This window comes from Esox lucius, chromosome 1 (assembly GCF_011004845.1).
Source record: "Esox lucius isolate fEsoLuc1 chromosome 1, fEsoLuc1.pri, whole genome shotgun sequence".
NCBI classification, from domain to species: Eukaryota; Metazoa; Chordata; class Actinopteri; order Esociformes; family Esocidae; genus Esox; species Esox lucius.
Window position 1 is genome coordinate 37,562,608 of NC_047569.1, and position 17,783 is coordinate 37,580,390.

A 17,783-nucleotide genomic window follows, 5' to 3' on the forward strand; every position below is an offset into this window, starting at 1 on the left:
TGGAGACAGTACAGTGAGGTGCCAACTTTCCTGGACTGTCAAAACAGCTAAATCCAAGCAGGTAAACTTCTGCTCACATGACATGAGAAAGCAGACACACCTGGCCAGTTGAAGAAACGACATCTCAGCAGGACCAAGTTCCGGAGTGGTGTGGCGACTCTGTGGATCTGTGAGGATGGAAGGTTTTACACGGTGGAGGGCAGGATGGGGCTACCCCACCACCCTGCTGTGTATCTATGGGTTTTTCAGTACTGTGAAGCCTTTAGAGCCTTTCCTCACACCTTACCTGACAGGTCCTGGCAAAAACCTGACAGTGGAACAGGTAAGCTACCAGAAACAAAATGGATATTGTTATTTCTACAATTTTGGTAATTTTATGATTTTATTGATAGAGGAAAGAAAAGCGGCAACGGACCGATTGCTCTTAAATATGTGGGCAATTTTCATACCTTAATCAAAACCAGCTCATTGTGCTGATGCCGTCCCAGTCCTCAAGCATCATCCCTTTCTTTTAAATAGTAGTAATCCTTTTATACAGTACCTTCATGATAATGTGGGCCCAATTAGGATTGATTCTCAATGAGAATCCTTGGGATAAATCATATTTTTGGTGATGCCGTAAATCCAAGGTAATCTATCCTTTCATTTGTTTAAGTGTTAGCCATGTTTCATTCACAATCGTATTAAGTTTTCATTGTCTAACAGCAGGTTATATGTTCGTTTCCCCCACCCTGGGTTTGGTAGTACCCCTTTTTCCACCCCTTAACCCTCATCAGGTTCATATCATTTAACCACCCCCACCATCATTTATCTGCTCGGTCTTTCTATATCTTATATCAGAGTTTTGTTATAGATTATATTCATAATTGCTATGACTTTGTATTAACTATTGTTATGACTTTGTGTTTCACTGCATTTGTATGAAGGCCTTCATTTTTAGAATGTACGGTTGTGTTGATATCCTTGAGTGTCCAGAAAGGTATCCACACTCATGGAATGTATTAAATACTACTGTATTTGGGTGGGAGTAGATCATTTTACCTAGCCTGCCCATGATAACTTTTCCACAGGAGAGATTGTGTTTAAGGTTTTTGTACAGCACATTGTCAAGGGATTAACACCATGAGAAATGAGGGCACATTTAAATGTTTCCTTTCATACAGGCTATGTATAAATAAATGGCCTGTTTTACTGATCTATTCAATTAAACATTCACTTCATAGCAGGGTTTCCCAAACTTGTCCCTCAGTCCTCTGCAGACTTTTAGCTTTAAACCGGCACACCTAGACTTTGACTAATTAAACAAGGTAAGCCAAATCAGGGATAAAATAAAAAGTGAAACATTTAGGAAGGCCTGAGAGACTTGGGATACCCTGCTCTCATTTAAAATCCCCCCCCCCCCCCCCGAACGAGAAGTTAAATGTATTGTGTATCTATTAGGGTTAAGGGATAAGGAGAAAGCATACTAGGTTGGATCGATTCTTTGACATCATCACCATTTACCTCAGGTGACCAATGAGATCTTCCCTGTGTGGACATACACCTACCTGGCTGTACTGGTACCGGTGTTCCTGCTCACCGATTGGCTGCGCTACAAGCCCGTCGTGGTGTTCCAGTGCGTCACCCTCTTTCTCACCAACGCATTGACACTATGGCTGCAGGGAGTGGCAGCCATGCAGGCGATGCAATCCGTCTACGCCATGGTAACAGCCAGCGAGGTGGCCTACTTCTCATGCATCTACAGCCTGGTGGAGCCGGAGCACTACCGCAAGGCCACGTCATACTGCCGCAGCGTACAGCTGCTCGGATACACAGTGGGATCGGTACTGGGACAGCTGCTGGTCAGCTTTGACCTCATGTCCTACGATAGCATTCTGATACTCACCATGGTGTTGATCTCTGTCGCCCTGGTGGTGTCCCTCTTCCTGCCCATGCCCCAGAAAACCATGTTCTTCCACCGTGGTCAAAGGGACAACGGGCAGGTGATACCCGACGCCAGAAACGAAGAGGCGACAGAAGAAACAGGCATTCCAGATCCACTGAAGACCCCAGGCGGAGGGGAGAGCTGTGCAGCAGTTGGGGAGAAGGAAGAGGGCCCAGAGGTGGTGGAAAGGAACAGGGTATGTTGCCAGGTTCTCATCCAGCTCTGGAGAGACTTCCTTGAGTGCTATTCCACGAGGACACTGCTGTACTGGTCAGTGTGGTGGGCACTGGCCACTTGTGGCTACAACCAGACAGTGAACTATATACAGGTTCTGTGGCAGCATGTGGAGCCGTCCCAGAACTTCACAGTCTACAATGGAGGGGTGGAAGCTGTGTCCAACCTGTTTGGTGAGTGGTCAATAACACAAAGTACAAATGACAATGAGGAAAGGCAAACAGGTGCTCTGGTCTCTCGAGGTGAATTTAGTGGGCTGTCAGACAGGTGTCACATCTTTGCTCTCTAGCAACTCCTTGTGTCAGGTCGGGGGAAGTGCAATGACAATTGTGATCATTAGCCATGGAACAAGCCCCAGTATAAGTGTGCAGGTGGTCAGTGGACATTTCCTGGTTGAGAAAGTGTTATGATAATAAGCAAAATGGCTTGGCAAGAAGTGCTCAGGAGGACACGCCCTGATAGACCCTCCAGAGGTGCAGCAATGAAACCAGGCTATGATCAAGAACTAGACATTATTAAGGGGAGAAATCCCCCAAACAAACCCCCTGTAAACTGACACCTGCATCGCACAACTGTTGTAAAAATGTAAGGATGGAGATAGAATATGGAGCTCAGTAACATTCCTTTATTGTGTCAAGTAAACCACCACTTCAAATCCAAGTCTAAACATGTCCACCAAGCGCATGAGTTCATCATCAACATTCAAAGACATTACAAGTCTATATAGTAACGCTGGGTCAAACGTTCATTGCACGGACCATTGGGTGTGCTCTTTGCAGGTGCAGCAACCGCTTATGGCATTGGCTTCACCCAGGTGGACTGGGCCCAGTGGGGAGAGCTGGCCCTGGGATCATTCTCTGGCCTGGGAGCTGCAGCCCTTTTCACCATGACGTTCACAGCAAACATCTGGGTCTGCTACGCCGGCTACATAGTCTTCAAGTGCCTCTACATGCTGCTCATCACCATAGCCATGTGCGTGGAAATACGGGCATGTCAAATTGTGAATTGCTGCCATTAGAAGCATGACGCATGCCTTATGTCAAATGAACACATTGACTTCTGATGGTCATATCGTTAAAGGAATCGAACACTCGATCTAAGTACATCCCTTTAAAAAAAAAAAAAAAAAAGTGACATGTTCATATATTCCATACATACGTATGGCATATAGCTGGACATTCTACACACAAAGTGTGTGAGTCATGGACTTGGGAACTTGACATTAGATTTTAAATATAATGTCCCTTTAATATTTGGTGGGGGAAAAAACATGTGCCCCTTATTCTTACAGGTTCCAAATTGCTACTGAACTGTCTATGGAAAGATATGCACTGATTTTTGGAGCAAACAACTTTGGGTCTTTGGTCCTTCAGACTATTATCACGTCGGTTGTGGTGGATGGCAGGGGGCTCGGCTTGGGCATCATCCCACAGGTGAGTTAATGGTTCAAATGTCCTTGGACAACAATAACGCCTGCATTTGTCAACAGAATTTGCAGATAGGTAATCTATTCAACAGATAACACAGAAGAATCGCACAGCAAACATTTATAAAATGAAACAAATGCAATTACCTTTCACAGAAAAGGTTAATACATCACTTTATCGCCACAACAAACAGGTGAACTAATTATTCAAAAATGGTTAGAGATGAACAGGTAGGGTTTAGTCTTACATAAAGATAATAAACTGATTTGGTCTTAACCATGCCACTGAATGCTAACCCATCAAGCCAACATCTCTCTGGGGCTTTGTTGTTGATCCCTCTAGGAGGGTTAATGGAACAATTTCTATCATTACACTGTATGACAAATAACCCATAAATGGAAAGCATTCCAGACCACAGGCAAACTATCGAGGACTGTCCATCAAATCCAGCCCAAGAGCAGCACAAATGTCTAATAACCTGAGGGAAACAGCCAAAAATGCACAGGCATATCTTGCCTCAATCAATACCAAAGTGTGATTCAGTGTGACCACACAAACATCTACATGGGATATCAGGAAGAAGTCGCCGGTATGATTTTGTTTTTCATAATTTGCCAGAGAACATCCGGGTGAAAAACAGTAGTAAAACCTTGTGCTCTGCACAAATGCCAACAATAATGAACAGTTAGGCACAATGATGAGGTATTGTTATTTGGGTCCGTTTTAATGCCTTAAGGTCTGGCCAGCTTGCCACTACAGTCAACCGTACGTCCACATTTTACAGGAAAATAGTGCAGTAGAATGTGAGGCCATGTGTCCAAAAGATGAATCTTATCCTAAAAATACAAGACAATGAGCCAAAACTCTCCAGTTAACCATAACAGAATGGCAAAAAACAAAACAAAGTGATGACTGTCAAAGCCTCACATCTTTATCCAACAGAAATGCTAAGGGGAATTTGAAGTCAATCATATATGCCAGAAACCCCTCAAGAATTACATTTTTGTCATTAAGCAAACAGTCCTATCCTGAGCAACAGTAGTGACTGCTTATATTTTCATAATTCTTTTCCCAAACAAGCCCGTTGCAATTGCCAAGCTCTTAACAAGTGCTAAATGGGAAACATCAAGTTAATAGAGACAATAAAATAACAGTTAAACGCCAACATTAAATGGTCTGCCACAAGGGGCAATACCCGCTGGTGTGGCTACAGCTGTGTTTTAATAATAACTCGCCTACCAAGTGTCATTTTTGTGTTATTTGTCAAATTAGATTACCTATAGCTGCCAATCATGTTTAAATGAAGAGCAAATATGTAGAGGTCTAAAAATAGAGAAAATCCTAAACGTTTCCAGGAGCGTGTGTACTTCCTCATAGCATCATACCTCTCCACTCTTTCTTGCAGTTCATCATTTATGGAAGCTACTTCTTAGTCATCGCTGTGATTTTCTTTCTGAGGGGTGTACACACCGTTATGAGAACACGGAGAAGCCACAGACACGCCATCACCGCTGTGGAGACGCCTTCATGTGTGAACGGCAGCGACACATGCCCTGAACAAAAATTCTGACCAGAAAGAGACCTCTGGGCCCTAGGGACATGATCAGTAGGTAGGCACGACATGGAAAAGCTTTCGAAACGGTCTGGGTCTACTTAAATGTGTCCAATAGCAAAACAAATCTTACTTTTCCATTGCAAATGTTCGGGGTATGTCGTGCCCTACAGAAACCCTGTTTCCTGGATAGTTTTACAGTCCATGGTTTATTGCCAGAGATCCCAGCTGCCATAATCCTGAGCAAAAATAACTGCTCCACATTCAGACTCCAACACCTATATAACACCTCCCAAGACCCAGCAATATTTACTTCAAGGGGACACAGGTTTTTGGTTTTATTTTGGGGCCTACACTTCTCACTGATATGACATGGTGTTTCAGTTTGATAACCTATATTTTTGGTTCTGTAAAAAAAATGTCTGCAACCAGTTTTATGGAAATCCCAAAGCTATATAGTCAAGCTATTTAACTTTTTTTTTTGGTTTTGATTTTACATTTATTGTTGTAGGTAAATATTGCAGAAATTATTTACAATAATTTACACACTATGAGCTTAATAACAATTGTCCTTTGTAGGACATCATGCACTAACACTATTTTGACTGATTGTAATAGAAATGTTTTTTTTTTTTTTTTTACCCCACTTAATTATTCTTGCCGAGTCTCAGGAGGATATAAATCATTTCTACAAAATGTTTCAATATAAGTAAATGGAGTTTTACAGTGCAGCAATACAAACATGACATGGTTTGGTCCATCTTTTTAGTCGAAATTCATTCATTCATATACGTGCATGCACGCACACATTAACTTAAATCTCTGTAACAACCAACTCAGTGGTCTTTAGTCTATATTGTGGTAAACCACCTGGACAGCAGGTCAGATGAGGAGCACAGGTGAAGAGCACAGGCGAAGAGCACAGGTGAAAGCCACACCCCTTCCCGGAGACACGCCCCCCTCCCCCCTTCTGTAACAAACGATGAAATGCTTGTTCTCCTCTTCTCTGTAAAAATAGTCCTACCGATACAGCGCCGCACAAAACGCTTTGGGTTCTTCTTCGCAGTTGCAGTCCAGCTTTTCCAAGTAACAGTTCTGCCTTAACAAACTGGTGTTAAAGATACAAATACTGATATGCACAAAGAGCTAATTTCCACTAAGAAAAAAATATATACAGAATTGCAGCATTATGAATAGGAATATTTTGCAATAACTTAGTATCAGTTTGAATATACATGGGGCTCAGCGGAGACTGAACCGGTTCACAGGATGAGAGGGGACCACTCCCCTTTACACACCTTTACCTTGTCTTGTCACCTTGGACCGTGTCACAGTTGTCACTTTTCCTAACGGCCATCGTTGTTCTTAAAACCTAATACAAAACGCCAGTTTTATAAACATTGTGTTGTTTTCTTGTTTTGTTTTTTTAAAAGCTACTTGTGACACAAAACAGTGCAAGAGGTGCGCGTGGAGCCCTAGTGTTGACGCCCCCTGGTGGTGAAGCGGCGCTATAAGAAAGGGTTTGTTGAAGAGCTTCCTGCGGGGAAATGTCCTGACGGAGCGCCGGTCTGGAAACACCAAAACACAGAACAATTAAGTCAGCACCAGGGTCAAACACGGGTCTTACGAAACGGAGACGGAAAACCACCCCGTTTGGTCCCACTCACCAAAAAAGGGTTACTGGAGGCCCCAGGGGGGGGGCCTGCCTGCCCAAAGGGGGTCACCACAGCCTTGGCCTGTCCATAGGCTGAAAACCCCCCGCCTGCTGGACCAGAGACAGAGTTGAATCCTCAGAAATATGAATGAAAAGGGAACACATATCCATGCCAAACACACACACACACACACACACACACACACACGCAAACACGCAAACACGCACACACACACTCATGCAAACACACACACACACACACTCATGCAAACACACACACACACACACTCATGCAAACACACACACACTCATGCAAACACACACACACTCATGCAAACACACACACACACACACTCATGCAAACACACACACACACACACACTCATGCAAACACACACACACACACACACTCATGCAAACACACACACACTCATGCAAACACACACACACACTCATGCAAACACACACACACACTCATGCAAACACACACACACACTCATGCAAACACACACACACACTCATGCAAACACACACACACACACACTCATGCAAACACACACACACACTCATGCAAACACACACACACACTCATGCAAACACACACACACACTCATGCAAACACACACACACACACACACACTCATGCAAACACACACACACACACACACACTCATGCAAACACACACACACACACACACACTCATGCAAACACACACACACACACACACACTCATGCAAACACACACACACACACACACACACACACACTCATGCAAACACACACACACTCATGCAAACACACACACACTCATGCAAACACACACACACACACACACACACACACATGAAAACACACACACACACACTCATGAAAACACACACACACACACACACACACTCATGCAAACACACACACACACACACACACACTCATGCAAACACACACACACACACACACACACACTCATGCAAACACACACACACACACATACTCATGCAAACACACACACACACACACACTCATGCAAACACACACACGCGCACACTCATGCAAACACACACACGCGCACACACTCATGCAAACACACACACGCGCACACACTCATGCAAACACACACACGCACACACTCATGCAAACACACACACGCACACACTCATGCAAACACACACACGCACACACTCATGCAAACACACACACGCACACACTCATGCAAACACACACACACACACGCACACACTCATGCAAACACACACACACACACACGCACACACTCATGCAAACACACACACACACACACACACACACTCATGCAAACACACACACACACACACACACACTCATGCAAACACACACACACACACACACTCATGCAAACACACACACACACACACTCATGCAAACACACACACACACACACTCATGCAAACACACACACCGTTGGGTTGCTGGGGATAGGCTGGAGGCTGGGGGAAAGGGGCCTGGCCAGGGAAGGGCTGCTGGAAGGTTCCACTGAAGCTGGTGGGGAGCTTGTAGACAGCAGCGTTCCCCAATCCGGCCGGCATGCTCAGGGAGCCTGGGCCAAACGTGGCTGGAAGACAGGTGGGAGAGGACACTCAGGCTTGAAAATATCACAGCAGTTAAAGAAAGCTTGAGCTAAACCAACGCTGATAAAGCCAATGTAGACTAAAACGTCCCAGCGCACGTCACACGTGTCACACAGACGTGCACGTGTCACACGCGCACGCCTCGCGCGCACACGCGCACACAGCAATTAAAGTCTACTTCGCCACTAGAACGTCTCAGAGACTAGCTCTATCCACAAAACCACTAGCATTAAATGACACTGCTACAGAACCACAGTCTTCAGTGTTGTAGACACACTTAATAAAGACATGGCTGAGCAGTTAAAGGTTTGATACCTTTGTTGTCTGAACACCGGGCCAGTAACTGAAAGGCAGCGGGTTGAAATTTTGTGTCACCGAGCTGAATAATCTGTCAATGTGCCCTTGAGCAAAGCACCTAAACCCTCATTGCAGCTTGGAAGTCATGCTGGATAGGAGCATCGTCTAAAAGACAAATGTAAAGTGAATGAGCCTTTAACAGCAGTTTTAACTTTAACATCTGAGCATGTTCAGCTGGGGAACACACACAGAGACTGAAGAGAAACATGTTAGTCCCTCTCCTTTGGCTGCCAGAGAGCAGGACATGGTGTTTGCCCATAAGTAAAAACCTGGGGGTTTGAGGGGGGGGGGGCAGAGTGAGTAGGCACCAGGACTCCCAAACACAAACACAGTAGAAGCAGCAGTAGGGTCAAGGGTCAGGAGGCACAACCCATGCACAGTCAGAAGGAAGGCAACAGGGAGCTCTGGGAAGCAGCGCGGTCACAACCAAGCCACACGGTGGAGGAGGCAGGAGGAGGAGCTGGGGGGGAGGGAGGGAGGGGACGTACCAAAGTGGGCTGGTGGGTTACCCTGCAGCTGTAGACAGCCCAACAAGCCTGTCCAGCATGATGAGAGCAACCAAACATAACATCAACACACACAGAAACACGTCGCACTGATTCAGCCTAACAGGAAACACGTTACACTGATTCAGCCTAACAGGAAACACGTTACACTGATTCATCCTAACAGGAAACACGTTACACTGATTCATCCTAACAGGAAACACGTTACACTGATTCAGCCTAACAGGAAACACGTTACACTGATTCATCCTAACAGGAAACACGTTACACTGATTCATCCTAACAGGAAACACGTTACACTGATTCATCCTAACAGGAAACACGTTACACTGATTCATCCTAACAGGAAACACGTTACACTGATTCATCCTAACAGGAAACACGTTACACTGATTCATCCTAACAGGAAACACGTTACACTGATTCATCCTAACAGGAAACACGTTACACTGATTACGCTGATTCAGGAAACACGTTACACTGATTCATCCTAACAGGAAACACGTTACACTGATTCATCCTAACAGGAAACACGTTACACTGATTCATCCTAACAGGAAACACGTTACACTGATTCATCCTAACAGGAAACACGTTACACTGATTCATCCTAACAGGAAACACGTTACACTGATTACGCTGATTCAGGAAACACGTTACACTGATTCAGCCTAACAGGAAACACGTTACACTGATTCATCCTAACAGGAAACACGTTACACTGATTCATCCTAACAGGAAACACGTTACACTGATTCATCCTAACAGGAAACACGTTACACTGATTCATCCTAACAGGAAACACGTTACACTGATTCAGCCTAACAGGAAACACGTTACACTGATTCAGCCTAACAGGAAACACGTTACACTGATTCAGCCTAACAGGAAACACGTTACACTGATTCAGCCTAACAGGAAACACGTTACACTGATTCAGCCTAACAGGAAACACGTTACACTGATTCAGCCTAACAGGAGACGGTCACTGCTTGGGCCGTGTCTCCACTCAGTCACAGACTTTAGTGAGTAATGACGTGGCCTTGTAGCAACTGGTTTGTGACCTCAGTAAGACCCCCGAAGGCTGTGACCCCCGTAAGAGTCCTCTCACAGGAAGGCGGGGATCCTTCTCAGTGAAGGTCATCATCTAAGAACGTGCGTTCGGGGGGGGATTTTGGTCGACACCTTGTCTGTTGTTCCAGCGTTCTGAATAGTATGCTCATTTGAAATGAGAAGTGTTTTATGGTTGGGTGACCGTAGTACACTTTAAATGGCAGATTCTTGGCTTCTCCTCTAGTACAAATTCACAGCTATATTGAAAAATAAGTCTTTGTCCCTTCAAACACACGTTGACAACGACTTATAAACATATGAGCTGTAAGAGAAACGTGAGGGAACAACCCAATGGGCCATCAGATGATGACAATGTTGTCGTGTTAAACAGTGTCAGGTGACCTCTGACCTGCGGCGGCGGCAGCAGCAGCGGCTCTCCCATTGCTCTGAAAGGGGTTGGTGGTGGCGGCCGAAGGGGCGACCGCGGCAGACACAAAGGGGTTCGTGGACGGACCTGGAAAAACAGAAGAGGACACCTCAAAGTTACCTGGGCGGAGGTCCCACTCCCCTCACGGAAGGAGGAGGAATGGTGTGTGAGACGACTCCTAACCAATGGCTTTCAATCCAAGAGGCGAGTGAACGAGTGCAGTGTTGGAAAAGGGCGACCAAGTGTTTTCACTCACCTCCAAAACCTTGGGGCATGCTGGATATACACTGCTGCGGCTGGGCTGACGTGACTCCCGTCACAGGGCCAAACATCCCCCTGGGACAGAACACAAGACTGGCTTTAGAAAGTCACCCAGCAGAAACACCATTAGAGGGTGTTCCAAATGGCACCCAATATTAGCCCTATGGTCCCTTCAAGCAAAGAAGGACAGAGACTTCAGTGAGAAAATAAGGTGCGATCAAACTGAGTAGTTCAGAAATATGAAAGATCGATCAAAGAGTTGCTTTACAGAATATCTACAGAAAGAAACAATCTAAAGACGAAACAAGGCATAGATGAAGAGCAGAACGGCCTTAACAGGAGAGCAGATGAACGCGGCCGGTACCCTTGTGACGTGCTGACAGTGCTGTAGACACTGGTGGCAGGGATGGACGAGCCGAACACCGTGTCCAGCTCTGCCAGCGCAGCGTAGCGGTCCGCGGCAGACACGCCCGTCAGCTGACTCTGGGGGTGACGCAGCCCTGCGGAGGACGCAGGTGGGAGGGACCCCGGGACTCCGCCAGGGACGCTACCTCCTGCCAACACACACACACACACACACACGTTGGTTCACAATGCAGGACAGGAACTCCGTCTGTCTCTCGTCCAAGGCAGGAGGAGCCATGTCATGGCTTCAAAGGAGACGTGATCCCGCCCCTGGAAGGCCACAGCACTCCAGTAGTGTCACCATTACTAGCTGGGTCTACCAGCTCGGTAATCACTAGCTGGGTCTACCAGCTCGGTAATCACTAGCTGGGTCTACCAGCTCGGTAATCACTAGCTGGGTCTACCAGCTCGGTAATCACTAGCTGGGTCTACCAGCTCGGTAATCACTAGCTGGGTCTACCAGCTCGGTAATCACTAGCTGGGTCTACCAGCTCGGTAATCACTAGCAGGGTCTATTAGCTCGGTAATCACTAGCTGGGTCTATTAGCTCGGTAATCACTAGCTGGGTCTATTAGCTCGGTAATCACTAGCTGGGTCTATTAGCTCGGTAATCACTAGCTGGGTCTATTAGCTCGGTAATCACTAGCTGGGTCTACTAGCTCGGTAATCACTAGCTGGGTCTACTTCTGGTAGCTGATAATTATATGAAGTAGGATGAGTTAGATACCCAAAGCTAAGGATGGATTTTCCAATTACAGGTTACCGTAGCGATTCAGTTGAGCTGACAGGACCAATGAGATTGGATGATTGTCCAGAACAGTCTCAACAGTGGAGGTAGCCAGTCAGCCCCAGGCCAGTACTGGGTTTTGTCGTTTGTCAGTCACCTGCCACTGCCTTATGCAATTGGGCGAGATGCTAGCAGTGGGTTTTGGATATAGTTGTAGTATATATCTACCTTATTGTCCTAAATAAGCTACTGTCTTAAATGTCAAATCTTTTCAAATGGACCTTTTGGGAGCGGTCACACTCAGCCACACAGAACAGGGACCAGTCACATTGGAATGCAACCTAATTTATCCAGACCAATAAATGACTGCTCGCTGGGCTAAAACAAGGACCTCGTCTATTCTGAGCCACGCGTGCGCTCGTCATCCCTGACCCTAAAGCAGTATCACGCCACTCAACGCATCTTGAAGTCTGCAAAGGTGCCGGCTGAGCTGACAGCAGGGAGAGGTTTACCTTGCTCCATTTTGGCAGAGCTAAAGATGTTATCCAGGTCAGCCAGAGCTGCATATCTATCGGCAGGGACGTGAGTGCCGTTGCTGTCTCTGTCTACCGGCCCACTGGGCGCCTCTGTGGCGGAGGAGGAGTTACTCTGGCCCTGGCAGAAGGAACTGAAGCCTCCAAAGTCAGCGCTACAGGATTTGGGGAAGTTGTCAAAATTAGCAAAATTGCTAGCATTAGCCCCGGAGGAAGTGCTACCTGCATGAGAGAGAGAGAGACACGACAGAGAGACATCACACACGTGGGGCCCGGGCGGGTTCCTGCCTGGGCACTGCCTCGTCAAGAGAAGACAGGCACGTCACTAAGGGCCTGATGGGAAAAACTGAGTATAGAGAATAGCTGTGCCATCTTTCCCTTGACAACAGAAATGGGCGTCATTGTATTTCTGAGGGTTCAAACGGTCAGGTCGAAGGATATCAGCTGTCAGACTTGAACCCAACAGGAGTCCAGGTCTTTAGCCCGAGTGGCACTAGTTTTGCCCTCAGACAGTGCCTTCAAGTGTAGCTAAAGGATGACTGCTTCATTAAGCAGAGCGTATTTGCTGGACAGAGACTGGGGTTAGTCACTGGATGAGAGACTAGGACTGTTTCAAGGAACTGGAAAGGTGTTCAACCTGATAGTTGCTATGGAGTAAGAAAGGATATAAACCCTGACGTCGGAAAAAATTAACAAACCTACACTGAATCACCTACAGTGTGACGAGATCCCTATACAGTACATAGGTAGAGAAATATAATCCCATTAGATATTCATAACCACAAATCTTTCTTAAAAGGATCAGCGGCAGGAAAATAATACGACAAATTAAGGAAATAGTTCACCATGTACAGTTCTAACAGCTGGCCGATTACTGTGGCATGTCAACCAATCAGAAAACACTGAAAAGCATACCATACATGCTGCTGCCACACACACACACACACACACACACACACACACACACACACACACACACACACACACACACACACACACACACACACACACACACACACACACACACACACACACACACACACACACACACACACACACACACACACACACACACACACACACACACACACACACACACACACACACACACACACACACACACACACACACACACACACACACACACACACACACAGGAAAAGAAAAGTACTGAATGAGAACAGCCATAAAGCTTTACTGACAGACAGCAGGATGAAAGGGTCAAGTGTGAGGTTGAGCCCAGTGAGACAGCGAGAACTTACTGTGAGGACCCGGGGGTGGCAGGACAGCACCAGCCGTGGCAAACTCACCCACACTGCGGCTGGATGAGAGAGATGTGAACGCTGGCAGCCAAAAGAGAAGGGCGGAATGGATGTGAATACCAGACAGACAGGGGGTGGGAAATGTAAGGTCATCCAATAGGGGGGTGGGGGGGTATGAATGTCATCCAAATGCAAAACCAAATCAGAACAGACCAAATGAAGTGACTTAAAACGAGGCAGAGCGGAGGTCAGTGTGAGTGACAGTAGTGGAGGGCGGGGCCAGGCAGAGTGGAGGTCAGTGTGAGTGACAGTAGTGGAGGGCGGGGCCAGACAGAGTGGAGGTCAGTGTGAGTGACAGTAGTGGAGGCGGGGCCAGACAGAGTGGAGGTCAGTGTGAGTGACAGTAGTGGAGGGCGGGGCCAGGCAGAGTGGAGGTCAGTGTGAGTGACAGTAGTGGAGGGCGGGGCCAGGCAGAGTGGAGGTCAGTGTGAGTGACAGTAGTGGAGGGCGGGGCCAGGCAGAGTGGAGGTCAGTGTGAGTGACAGTAGTGGAGGGCGGGGCCAGGCAGAGTGGAGGTCAGTGTGAGTGACAGTAGTGGAGGGCGGGGCCAGGCAGAGTGGAGGTCAGTGTGAGTGACAGTAGTGGAGGGCGGGGCCAGGCAGAGTGGAGGTCAGTGTGAGTGACAGTTGTGGAGGGCGGGGCCAGGCAGAGTGGAGGTCAGTGTGAGTGACAGTAGTGGAGGGCGGGGCCAGGCAGAGTGGAGGTCAGTGTGAGTGACAGTTGTGGAGGGCGGGGCCAGGCAGAGTGGAGGTCAGTGTGAGTGACAGTAGTGGAGGCGGGGCCAGGCAGAGTGGAGGTCAGTGTGAGTGACAGTAGTGGAGGCGGGGCCAGACAGAGTGGAGGTCAGTGTGAGTGACAGTAGTGGAGGGCGGGGCCAGGCAGAGTGGAGGTCAGTGTGAGTGACAGTAGTGGAGGGCGGGGCCAGGCAGAGTGGAGGTCAGTGTGAGTGACAGTAGTGGAGGCGGGGCCAGGCAGAGTGGAGGTCAGTGTGAGTGACAGTAGTGGAGGCGGGGCCAGGCAGAGTGGAGGTCAGTGTGAGTGACAGTAGTGGAGGCGGGGCCAGGCAGAGTGGAGGTCAGTGTGAGTGAGAGCAGGAGGAGCCTTTGAGAGAGAAAGGGTGAGGAAGGAGCATCTCAAAGCTTTAAAGTGGATTTCTCTCCTCATCTCCAGTTTTATGTTCTGCACAAATCTGAAAACACAGGATAAGTGAAAGCAGGCACAACTGACTGAAATGATCTTTTGATCATGCAGATGAAGAAAAGACAACAAGGAGAAAATACACCTAGACAGCACTGACTTCCCCTCTAACTCTGTGTATGCATGTGCAGACTGCAGTCACCGATGCCTCCAGCAGAGGGCAGTGTGGTACATTTAAAAACAAATCCTTTCACTGTAGGTGGGAAACTATCAAGAGGTTTTGGAGGACTGATCAGCCAGCCTGCTGAGAAACATGGGCCAATGGGAGTGGTGAAATGTGTAGGGGAGTGAAGCCATGGATCTGGACTGTGAGGACGAGGAGGAGTGACACAGTGAAAGTACACAAATCATATACTCTAACGAAGATCAAATGGACACATAATGCATGACAAGTAGGACAGAGAGTGAACCAGATTTTGTGTGTGTGTGTGTGTGTGTGTCAGACAGATTGAGAGGCAAAAATAAAAGAGGACAACAGAGCATACTGAGAGCATGGGTGGATGGGTGGGGAGCGAGAGGGGGTGTGTGTCTTTCAGGGTTGTGCTTAATTCTTGAATATGAATTAAAATAGTAAACAGTACACCGTAAAGTAGTTGAAATATAGTTATTTGAAATTCATAATTGCAGCTACTGGCAACCTTAGAAATAAGAGGTACTAGAGGTACTCAGTTATCATAGGTTCTGGTGAACTCTATGCCCAAGAGGGTTAAGGCAGTGCTGGAAAATGATGGTGGCCACACAATATTGACACTTTGGGCCCAATTTGGATATTTTCACTTAGGGGTGTACTCACTATTGTTGCCAGCGGTTTAAACATTAATGGCTGAGTGCTGAGTTATTTTGAGGGGACAGTAAATTTACACTGTTATACAAGCTGTAAACTCACTACTTTACATTGTAGCAAAGTGTCCTTTTCTTCAGTGTTGTCACATAAAAAGATATAATAAAATATTTACAAAAATGTGAGGGGTGTACTCACTTCTGTGAGATACTGAATATCATTGTAATGATCAAGGAGCCTGTTAACCTTGTTTAACAAAAAAGTTATATCATATTTGGAATGTGAAAGACTTCTGTCTGATCACGTGAGGAGTCCTTTTCTATGACTGAGTGGAACATCTTTGAATTTCCCTGAATTAACTACTTATTATCACTGAAATTCTGTGTGTGTGTGTGAGTGTGTGTGTGTGTGTGTGACAGAGAGTGAAAGAAGCAGACACAGAAGCAGGTCAGGTGAATGGATCATGCTCTACCTTTGTGTGAGGTCTGAAAGTGGGCTTGGGGAGCCGGCGGGAAAGCAGCTGATGGGCCCACCGACACACTCCTAAAGTCTGCAAAGTCTGCATTTGCATTCTGAGCAGCTGGAGGTATGTCAGAGCATCAGGGACACACAAAACAAAACAGGAAACCAGGAATGAGATGAATAATGGTCACAAAAGACAAGTTGTTCACAAACTGCACTTGATTCCCTATCTAGTGAAGTGCCCTACCTCTGATGGGAGCCTACCAGTCAAAGGTAGTGCCCTAAATAGGGAATCAGATGCCATTTAGGACAGAACTACAACTTTGAGGAACATGGAACTGAATTAGATGCAGCTGATGACAGACACACCGGATGACCAAGACAGGTCCACCTTCCCACAATGCACCAGACCACCAAAACCGTCACGGACTCCGTGCTGGCCCTTAGCATGTCTGCCACTGCGTAGGTGCAACGGAAAACCGATACAGAATGCATTTCTGTACGTATACGGAGTTGATTAACTCCAGGGCCTCCTGAGTTTCTCAGATTTTGCAGAGGTACTGGAAGTCCTCACACGTGGTCAGGTGTCCAAACCAGAGGCTGTGTGGGTAGGGGAAACACCCTCTGTAGGGGAAACACCCTCTGTTCCACAAGCACTTGGATACGAGACGCAAGCTTCGGAGAGGCTCGGACCCCGTCGTCTAGCCATCACAATTTGGCCCTTGTCAAAGTCGCTCAGGTCCTTACGGTTGCCCATTTTTCCTGCTTCGAACACATCAATTTTGAGGACAATGTTCACTTGCTGTGTAATATATCCCACCCAATGACAGGTGACATGGTAACGAGATAATCAGTGTTATTCACTTCAGCTGTCAGTGGTCAAGATATTATGGATGATCGATATATTACACACGCGCGCACACGCGCACACACTCATTCAAGGGCATTTATTTTAGTAAAGATATTTTAGAATAATAGTGACATCAAAACTATGAAGTAGCACATGAAGCAACCAAAAATCGTGTAGCAACCAAGAAAGTGTTGAACAGATCAAAATACATTTTATATTATAGATTCCTCAAAGTAGCCCCCCTTTGTCTTGATGAGAGCTTTTCACACTCACAGCATTCTCTCAACCAGCTTCGTGGGGTAGTCACCTGGAATGTATTCAACAACTTGGGGTACCTTGCTGAAATTATATTTGTAGAATTTGTTTCCTTAATGCATTTCAGCCAATCAGTTGTGTTGTGACAAGGTAGGGTTGGTATACAGAAGACCATCATTATGTCTGCCCTGTTGTAGTCCATATTGTGGCACGAACCACTCAATTAAGCAAAGAGAAACAACAGTCAATCA

At 46.6% G+C, this 17,783-nt stretch overlaps 2 protein-coding genes across 7 annotated transcripts in view; one reads left to right on the top strand and one right to left on the bottom strand.

Annotated features, from left to right (window-relative positions):
* Positions 1-17: 17 nt before the first annotated feature.
* Positions 18-5,155, top strand: slc19a3a (solute carrier family 19 member 3a). The gene is made up of 5 exons (XM_010898692.3): positions 18-322; positions 1,509-2,331; positions 2,938-3,130; positions 3,450-3,591; positions 4,991-5,155. The coding sequence occupies exons 1-5, from the start codon at positions 176-178 to the stop codon at positions 5,153-5,155; spliced, it is 1,470 nt and encodes a 489-aa protein (XP_010896994.1). The 5' UTR covers positions 18-175.
* Positions 2,762-17,783, bottom strand: part of agfg1a (ArfGAP with FG repeats 1a) — a 30,230-nt gene continuing 15,208 nt past the window's right edge. Inside the window, exons 6-15 of one of the 6 annotated variants that reach the window (XM_029121788.2) lie at positions 16,438-16,545; positions 13,928-14,008; positions 12,645-12,887; positions 11,365-11,554; positions 10,996-11,075; positions 10,722-10,826; positions 9,242-9,289; positions 8,228-8,380; positions 6,805-6,899; positions 2,762-6,705 (exon numbers count right to left, since the gene is read on the bottom strand). In XM_029121788.2, coding sequence (XP_028977621.2) covers positions 6,646-6,705; positions 6,805-6,899; positions 8,228-8,380; positions 9,242-9,289; positions 10,722-10,826; positions 10,996-11,075; positions 11,365-11,554; positions 12,645-12,887; positions 13,928-14,008; positions 16,438-16,545 — 1,163 coding nt within the window. In that variant the 3' untranslated portion in view covers positions 2,762-6,645. The remainder of the gene's footprint in view (positions 6,706-6,804; positions 6,900-8,227; positions 8,381-9,241; positions 9,290-10,721; positions 10,827-10,995; positions 11,076-11,364; positions 11,555-12,644; positions 12,888-13,927; positions 14,009-16,437; positions 16,546-17,783) is intronic. The other 5 variants (XM_029121790.2, XM_029121789.2, XM_029121791.2 and 2 more) reach the window with 5 other exon arrangements.

Excerpts from the sequence above, each read along its gene's own strand:
- slc19a3a (XM_010898692.3), top strand. The coding sequence starts at position 176 with ATGGAAGGTTTTACACGGTGGAGGGCAGGATGGGGCTACCCCACCACC. Across the intron at positions 323-1,508 it reads AAAACCTGACAGTGGAACAG|GTGACCAATGAGATCTTCCC; the intron begins GTAAGCTACCAG and ends CATTTACCTCAG. Across the intron at positions 2,332-2,937 it reads AGCTGTGTCCAACCTGTTTG|GTGCAGCAACCGCTTATGGC; the intron begins GTGAGTGGTCAA and ends TGCTCTTTGCAG.